The 9608-nt window shown below is 41.9% G+C and overlaps 1 protein-coding gene across 1 annotated transcript; it reads left to right on the forward strand.

Annotated features, from left to right (window-relative positions):
- Positions 1 to 1109: 1109 nt before the first annotated feature.
- LOC103366519 (membrane-spanning 4-domains subfamily A member 12-like) lies at positions 1110 to 7414 on the forward strand. Its single transcript, XM_008294275.1, has 7 exons — positions 1110 to 1531; positions 3412 to 3540; positions 4454 to 4564; positions 4677 to 4733; positions 4825 to 4971; positions 5437 to 5553; positions 6213 to 7414. Exons 2-7 carry the CDS (start codon positions 3415 to 3417, stop codon positions 6270 to 6272), a joined length of 618 nt encoding a protein of 205 aa, XP_008292497.1. The 5' UTR covers positions 1110 to 1531; positions 3412 to 3414; the 3' UTR covers positions 6273 to 7414.
- The last annotated feature ends 2194 nt before the right edge of the window (positions 7415 to 9608 follow it).

A 9608-nucleotide genomic window follows, 5' to 3' on the forward strand; every position in this document is an offset into this window, starting at 1 on the left:
GATGTGTTACTGTGATTATTCCTAAGATGTGCCGAGTGGACAAAACGCAGGGTTCCTGGAGAATTTTGAACCTCCTGCTGTGTTTGAGCATCCTTGATAAAAAACTTGTTCAAATCGGAGCACCTTAACCACAACTATCCATCCATCCATTATCTATACACCGCTTAATCCTCACTAGGGTCGCGGGGGGGTTGGAGCCTATCTCAGCCGACTTAGGGCGAAGGCAGGGGACACCCTGGACAGGTCGCCAGTCTATCACAGGGCCGAACCACAACTAAGTAGTTAATAATTTGTAAAGATGTAGATGACCAAGAATCTCCTCCTACAGCTTCTCCGCAACACAAGCATTTGTTTTAGGCACCATTTGTTAGTGTGTCAGTCTGAGGAAATGCACCTCACACTGACACCACACGCAGATGCAGAAAACATGAATTAAGAAGAAGTGATACTTCTCCTGGATAGGTAGACTGCTAACTTCAACTAATATCTAACTGTGTTGCAGTGGTCCGTGAGAAACATCTTCAAAAACATGAACGGGAAGTCCAGTTGCATTGTCTCGAGCGAGGATTCTTGTGAATCCACCACATGTCCTGAGCACAGATGGGCTTCGTCAACCATTGCATAAATATGTCTGACACATCCCCACGTCTTTCCAGTGCAGAAAAGTGAAGTGAAAGTACTGCAGAGATGGGAGCTGCCATCTTGCCCTGGTGATATTGTTTGCAACCAGGGGTCTGTGCAGTAGTTACAGGGGGGTGGAGACAAAGTACCTGAAATCCTCAAATTTTAGAAAATGATATATGTGGTAACTTTATAAAAGTTCATTTGCCCAACACATTGGTGTCCCCAAATGTTGCACTATATAAAATGCATACACCCCTATAGAGTAAATTCTCCATTAATGCGATGTAAACACCATCAACATTATACCCTGTTGCCCTGATCTGCTCTCCTTTCACCCTCCTCAGAGCCACTGTCGTCTGACCAAAGGGGACATTTCCACTTTAACCTCACAGTCACATTGTGCCAAAACTACACAAAGTGTCACTCTACTGTTTAAGAACTGTTTCAAGACACATTCACACTTGTAAACAACCACAAATCGGTGGCTTATAGAGCAGCAGGGTTACTTACCCTGACAAAAAAGCCTGTGCAGTCTCTGGATGGCACCGGGAGGGTCTGAGTGTCACACCGAGCGAACGGCGCCGCTTCGCTGTCCGTTAGATGAACTTTAAACGGTAAAAATCCCGACAACAAAATGATTTCTGGAATGCACGAAACTAGGAGAGGAAGCGAAGGAGGAGCTCTGCTGGATTTCATCCAAAGGCACAGAGCAGCCCCTCTCTCTCTCTCTCTCTCTCTCTCTCTCTCTCTGTCTTTCTGTCTCTCTCTCTCCAGTAAACACATTCCCTCACGCAGCGCTCTCTGGGAAACGAGAAGCTCTGGAGGCGCGTCAAGCACCAGAAGTGCTCAACAGAAGACATAACTTGTAAGGAAGGATAAACCTAATAACTTTTAGTGAGAAAACAAGGTAGGAACCAGACATTTTCTGCCCTCTCGTCACTCGCCAAGCGGCTTTACATGTAGCGGACTACCGACAGATAGAGAGGCCTGTTCTGGCTGTGCGTCAGGGCTGCTGAATTCACATATGCTGGGTGATTTGATTTTAAGGACATGATCCATTAATAGACTGCTACAACTGCCACAGCACGTAACTGTGTGAGGCCATACACAACTCAGAACGAGGAAACATTTTGGGACAAACGTGTGCGTAAACGCTCATGTAGACAGCAGTCTGCTTCATGTCAAGATGTAGAAGCAGCTTGTGTTTAACTGAGACCTCTGGCACAACCATCCGCTGTGCTGGATGTCATTGTTCTACAGACATATGCTGTTCCCTTGGGTTACTTAAAGTGATCCAAAGTGTCCCCTCTAGTCATGTGTGGATCGATGCTGAAATATCAATAGTTGTGACAAAAAGTGGCAGCATGCTGGAATATAAACCAGTTCACAGTCTTAATCTGACAGTTTTTCATTTTTGTGTAAAGCACTTCTATTTAAAAAGGAAAAAACATGAAGGTAACATGCAAATGCTTTGGTTTAGGTTCAACTAGTGACAAATTTACAACCACTAAATAATGCAAGAGCCAGACAAGTAAAGCTGTTGGATGCTGGCACATCAGTTGGGGTCATAGCCAGGCACCTAAGTGTCCACAACTCTACAACTCCTTGTCACGGAAATAGTTTTTTGGACAGCATGAAAATCTGCCAAATGACTACATACCCAGGATCATGACATGCAGCTTTTCCATCTGCGAAGTAGTTAATTGCTGATAAATTTGTTGGTGTTAATGGCCAAATAATATCTGCTCAGAGTGCAAGAAATCTGAGGGATCTGAATTTTGACAGACATTGTGTTTGGTGCTGTACAGGGAGCGCCATGAAGATGACAATGTCCTACAGAGAGTGGCCCATGAAGGCAGAGGGGTGATGATATGAGAAGGAATATGCCATTGATTGTCTTCGATGACAATGTCAATATGCAACAATATCAAAATAAAACCCTCACAGCCATGTCCTGAAGTTTTTGCAAGACACTGTGCTTCCTCGTGTTGCCAGAATATGCACTGCTCTTCTAGCAAGTGTAAATGTTTGAGTCCTACCCTCACCTGTATATGTGCCAGACGTGTCAGCAGTCGAACATCTGAGGGATGCTCCTGACAAACGGGTCCAACAACATGATGATGCTCCTCTAAAGTGTTCCCAAACCCTTCAACAAGAGTGGACAGCATTCCATAAGCAGCACTGACAGCTTCATCAAGTCTATGTGTCACAGATGTGTGGCGCTATGCGATGCAAGTGGTGGACACACTCGTTACTGACTTGTGATTTCTGGTCTATGACCCACTGTCCGTGTTTTCAGTATACGGCATACTTGGTGGTTTCGTGATGTCCATTCTGTGTGGAGATGCCATGTGTTGGAGCAACAGATGCTTATTCCCCAATGTTACAAAGATTGAAAAGAATTTAATGAAATATAACATGCTGCGTTTATATTTTGTTTCTATCCTGCCCGCTTCCAGATATCAGTAAAATGACGTAAACCTCTTAATTTCAATTTAATTTTGGAAAATGAATGTGTAGAAATCAGTTGAAAGTCGTGTGATTTGATCACAGATAAAGCGCCACGGTAAATACTGACATTAAGGACTGAATGTAGGCCAGTCAGTTGTAGGGTCCTGGTGATGACTCATTGGAGTGGTTTACTGTTGCATTTAAAAGAAACAGAGACTTCTACAAGACTGCATGTTTTAGCAAAAGTCTGTAGCTTCCCCAAATACACAATATACAACTCCCTACGTTTAGTGTGTGATGATCACAGCGGATAGTGAGCTCTGCTGTCCTTCACAGGTGATGGCAGTGTCGGTCTCCAGGGATCTAACAGTTCAGGTGCTGGAAGATGTGAATACTGTCAAGCTGACTGACAGACAACAGGCACTGCGAGCTGCTATCCAGAGAGGAGAGCCCAAATGTCTGGGGGTGAGAAAGAGCTCTGTGTTTGTATTTGTGTTGTTACATTAGAGATAAAGAGTGGATGTGTGAGGCAGGATTAGACAGATAGAAAGGGCAACATAGGCCCAGGATGTATTTGGCTTTGCCCAAACACTGGGCACAGGAGACAACCACCTGTAACTCAGTCACAAATAAAGTAATAGACCTGAAAAGATAAGTTAAGTGTATCTTGTTGGTGTTACGCTGTTTACAGAGAAATGGCCATCTAATGTTTTTATCACCACTAATGAATGTGTTGTTGAAACCATGTTCAAGTTCTTCTCTATCGATACCTCTTTGCAGCCGGTGCAAGCAACAGATTGTCATTTATTAATAACCATTTAATCATAAACCATAAAGGGTTTGCTACGTTTTTAAAAAATAGTGAAACTGTAGTTTTACACACACACAAACGTGGAAGACTGTGAAATGCATGAAAGCTGCAGAAATCAAAATCTCTGTCGGAGGAATTCATAGACAAAAACAATGTGTTACTGTCACACGATTGCCTAATTTGATTGAAACATGCATGTTTTGAAGACACCCTGCTAACTGAAAGCACGGGAATGGACTGAGCATGAACTGAGGGGGAGGTTAAAAAAAAAAAAAGAAAAACTGTGTTTATTGTTGATTATTGAATATTGTGAAGTGCTTTGAGTACCACTCAGGCAGAAACTCACTGTATAAGTGCAGACCATTTATCATTTGATCCCTTGCAGATGGATAGAACTGGGCTCGTTATAACAGGCTCTCGCTCAGCCAAAAAAGCAACACAGCTCAGTTAGTATAGTACAGAGTCAAGATGGGTTTACGCAGTCACCTTTTACCACCACTCTGCTGCTGTGGTGCGTCACACATCTGCTTAATAGTAATAGGGTATGTGTGTGTGTGTGTGTGCCAGGTGAGTCAGGTGATGCTGGGCTTGATGGTCATGTCGTACTCCATTCCTCTGCACTTCACTGAGCTCACTGAGGTGGTCAGTCTGGGAGTTCCCTGGTGGAGCGGCCTGATGGTGAGTCTGTGATTGTGTGTGTGTTTATGAGTGGCTTCTCTTGACATGCATGTTCTTAAAAGAAACAACAGACGATATAAATGACTGGTTCAAAGGCTCTGTGTGCTTCCAGTTCATCACAGCAGGAGTGGCTGCCATCGTCCTGGACAAACACTGCACCATGAAGTTTGTGAGTCTGTTCCGCAAAATCCCAAACAAAATCCCAAAATTCTAGACAGCCCGAGCCAAATGTTTAGAAGGACGAAATGTGTTTTTTTCAGCTGCAGGTGTGTTTGATGGTGACTGTGGTGTCCGTTGTGCTGTCAGTGGTGGCTGTGATCATCTACTCTGTGGACATGGAAAAGCATCCTGAGGTGCCCTGTGTCAAGACGATACACGACAGCTGCAACGACAGACACTACGCCACGGTTGGTGTCGGCTTAATTTTTTGTCACCATACTGAAAAAAAATCACAGTGAGTTAACATTACATATACAGTTTGCTGACTGTCTGCCTACAGTCTGATCTGTAGCAGTGAAATGTGAGTTAAGTTTAACTGACCAACGTGTTCAGTCAGTCGTTCCAGTGTTTGGCTCAAAAAGGTTTCCTCACAGTCATTATTTGACTAAAATGAACTCTTTACCTTCAATCTATACTACATGAAAACACAAACGTGTTTTAAGAATTTTTTTCAAATTCACCTTGTTGTCTTAAAACCATTTCTGTGTAGTTCTGGCTGTATTCTTTGGGTCATTATCTTTAAATAAATGAACCGAACCTCATTGGACACCACGTTTGGGTAACCCTCCATTCTACATGTAGACTGCGTTTAATGTCAGACATTAATATTGTTATTAATGTAAGTGCTCTACGTCCTTTACCATTTCCAACAGAGACTGAGCAGAGGGTTGAAGTCATCTCTCCTTGTCTTCACTCTGGCCCAGACTATCATCTCTGCCGTTCTCTGCTTCCTTCTCTTCAGACAGAGACACAGCTTCGGGCAGTATGCTGTAAGTTACCCCTTAGTCGACAAAGATTTGTTTCATTTGCTTGAAGTACATCCAAATCAAATCGTCAACTGTAATGCCTGTCTCACAATTACAGATGCTTGCTGTGCAGTAAGACAAGCAGAATTGATAAGCAGGCCTTTTAGGACTATAATAACTGATGAGTCAGATTGGTCCTCTTCTAATTTTGTATTTATTTTTTTCATATTTTTACATTACGTGACATTACAAATATTTCTATTGTGGGGACGAAGGATTTTCCCTAAGATTCTAAACCCTGCAACAAATGCTAGTTAATCCTACCCTAAAGGGATTTCATCAGTCTGTGTTAGTGCTGACTTGAGCAACCAAAAGAGAAGCGCTGTGGTATTCAGAAGAAGAAAATGACCAGGTCCTGGGAAATGTTTTGTGTGTCTCTGCCGGCCTAATTCAGCAGCAAGTAGGAGTGAAAAAAATATACTAACTCACATATCTGTGAACCTTTAGACGAGCCCCTCAAATCAGTTGGTCTCTGGAGATGTGCTCAGAGACGGCCTCTATCCACATTTCTGATTAGTGCATCATAATGAGCTGGCTCATACCATCTGAGAATGCTGCCAAATTCTAATGAGATAAACAGCAAGATATCCAACGCACTGACTCGCCTTTTCTTTCTTTTATAGTCTCTCACTCAAGCTGCTCCAACTACCCCAACAACTGTTATACCCCCTGACTTCAACTGATCAATCACTGGACCAACAGTCACCAAGGAGACAGATCACTTCTCATTAAGATGATTCACGTGTTGTGTTAAGACCTAATCATTCATCGTCTTGAATTTTTTTCTATTTACTTGTATCTATGACTTATTCACTGTCCTACCTGGCATGTCGACACCAGGTTTTTTTCATCGGTGTCGATCACTGTCATCATTTCAGTCGAATGGTTCAAACCTTGAACCAATGAACACCTGACCTGTAATAAATACATTTAAAAAAGAAGCAAATGATGGCAGGAACCATACCTAAACACTGTTTAAGTATGACATGATGACGAATGTATTGAATGTGACACAAGATAAATGCTTCCCAATAATGCAGCCAACTTTCTGGGCCGAAGAGGCTTTAAAGTGTAGCAGTGTGCAGGAAGTGGCTGCAGGTGCACAGTGTACCCGGGTCACAGATGGCAAGGTCAGGAAGAGCCTGTCATGTACCCCACATAACTGATTATATAAGTAGCCATCTTTTACAACACACCTGAACCGTCTTCAAGTAAAACATGCTTTAAAAGTTGTGTAGAGATCAAGTGTAACTGTGCATTCTGCCAGTTCAGCATTTTGGTTAGCCGATTCACAAAAATCTTGTCAAAAAGCTTACAGAGCACTTAAAGCAGTCACAGAAGTTAAAATCTAACTTGAAATCTCGACCAAAATCCACCAAAGAAAAAGAAAATAGAGCCGTCTCTTGCAATTGTGATTTTTGTATCTCGTAACTGTGAGAAAAATTGTGAAAAAAGAACTCACAGTTGAAAGATCCTGATTTTGTAATCATGTGAAAAGGACGGGCAAGCAACAAGAATGTTCCCCAAACTGCATGAGCAAGAAGCCTCACCGCATCTAAGGAAGAAGCTTTAGTTTGAGAGGAAGACACTTTGTTGTTCCCACGGACACACAAACCCTCTCGTGGCCTATTGCAGCCTTTTGTCCTCACAATGTTTGACCAGGAGCATATAAAGTATCGTGCACTGTTGTATTTGTTTGACACCATGTTCACGTAGTACTATAAAAAAATATATATTCATGCATTTTGTACTAACTATGACAATACTTACTATTGTTGTTTATTTTATACAAAATAAAATCATATGTTCATAAATATGAATGAAACCCTTAGTTTGGACACATTTTGTCAAACCCCCTGTGTGTGAGTGTTTCTCAGAACAAGAACTGGCTCATGATGACCGCTGAAGGGGTGGACTCTGGTACTGTTGGGACAAAAAGGCCTTCAAATGCACATAGTCCACGTTTGAGCAGCAAAACAACGCAAACATGCAGCAGTTATTCACATACAGCTCTGCTGGTTTAGTCTCAGCCACGTGTTTACGAATGTTATGTAGCTCATGTGAAAGCATAATTTAAAAGATTCAGAGATCATTGCAGAAAGCCTACCAAAATACTACAAATGTCTGGGAGTAAGTACTGTCTGGGAATACATTTCGAGGATACAACATATTTGCAGGCTTGCTGGGGTGAAGGGCAGATTTTGCAATGTATTGTTTTGTGCAGAAGATGCTTGTTCAGCAAAAAAAAAATCAGGTTCTCAAAAACTGGGTTTGCTGTATTTATGTGTATTCTTGCTTGTTATTCAATATTCTGAAAGGACTGTATGTCACGTCTTCCCAATGCCACTAAACACTCTGAAGGTACATTCATAAAGTATTCAGACCCCTTCACTTTTTGCATACAGCATTGTGTTGTTGTTTAAAGTGTCAAAGATACAACCTGCATTTTCCTCCTTCTGTCTTAATAGCCCTTAATGAAAAAGTGAAAACACAGTGAAGTGTGGAAACATCAAGGGGTTTTACTGCTGTCAGAGGCCACTGTATATCTATCCATGCAAGCAACACGCCTGTATGATGGTGTGGATCCACTGCTTCAAAACTTGGACATCTGAAAGTCTCATAGATGGGTCGCCATGTTTAGTACAGATACTCATGTCGTCCAGTGAACGGAGGGCATGAGGTGTTATGGGAAAATGTGTGTGTTTTGAATTGTTCTTGTTTCATGAGGTCTAATTTTGTGTTGTGAGTATTTCTGCACAACACTAGTCAAATTTATTACAACAGGATAAACCACTGATGCAATGATTCCGACTTCAAAAGACTTGAAAGGTTCAGACTGAGTTTTAGGGTAGGGTTACAGTCAAGTCTTGAGGCTAGGGTGATGTGGTTTAGATTAGAATTGCTTGTGTCCTTCAGGCTTTGGCCACACCTACTGTGAGTGGATCTAAGACTTCCTCTCAGCCTTCACCAGAGCCCACTAGCCCTGAAGAGATGACAGTTCCTGGACTACTTTAAAAATGAGCATTAGTTGGAGATCACCATGCTCTCTCAGGGACTATCCATGCTCTATTCCTTTTTCATGCCTGCTGCCAAACTTAAAGAGAGACTGGAGCTGCCGATGACGGAGATTGTGACTAAGGTGTCCAAAAAGAAGCTGGGCAAACATGTCAAAGTCCCTGGTGTTCGAGCTATGCTGTAACGACCTTTCAGATGAAGATGCAATGTCTAAACCTTACTGTGTGCAGTAATCTGAGATTCCACATGTTGTGATTTGGCACTAAATATAATTGAACTAAAGCAAAAATAACAATCTGTCACTTGCTGTTTCCTTTTCAGGTCGATCTGCTAGTAAGTCAACAAAATATCACAAAAAGTAAAAAGGTAACAATGCCACAGTGGTAAGTAGACTCAGCAAGCTTGGAAACACAAACAGTGAGCTTTGTACTAAATAGACTTTGGATTATGTCCATCTGATTTATTTACTCAGACAGCAGAACCCTCCAATGGACTTAGCTGAACTTTAGACATTTTTACTGTTGACTGTTGAATGAATGAATGAATGAATGAATGCCCTTCATTGTCATTATACAGTGTAGCTTCTCCTATTTTCAGTGCAAGTTAAAACAAAATAAAGTTCAAAATTGCTCAGAAAACATAAAAGATAAAAAAAAGATAAATATTTAAAAAGAAATAAAAGATTCAAGAAGTATTGTATGAGATAATGGATATTTATATACAGATAATGGATATTTACATACTGCACATAGTGGAGGAGTCTTACTGAGGTAAGAGTGGATATTTACATGTGAGAGTTCATGGTGGTGACGGCTCTCGGAAAGAAACTGTTTCTCAGTCTGTTGGTCTTTGCTTTGGAGCATCTAGAGCGCCTCCCAGAGGGCAACAGCTCAAACAGCTGAGAACCGAGGTGTGAACTGTCTTTAGTGATGTTGCGAGCTCTGCTGAGGCACCGGGTGGTGTAAATGTCTGTCAGGGAGGGCAGAGGGCAGCCAACAATCCTC

The sequence above is a fragment of the Stegastes partitus genome, unplaced genomic scaffold (assembly GCF_000690725.1).
Source record: "Stegastes partitus isolate 25-593 unplaced genomic scaffold, Stegastes_partitus-1.0.2 Scaffold953, whole genome shotgun sequence".
In the NCBI taxonomy this organism is placed as follows: Eukaryota; Metazoa; Chordata; class Actinopteri; family Pomacentridae; genus Stegastes; species Stegastes partitus.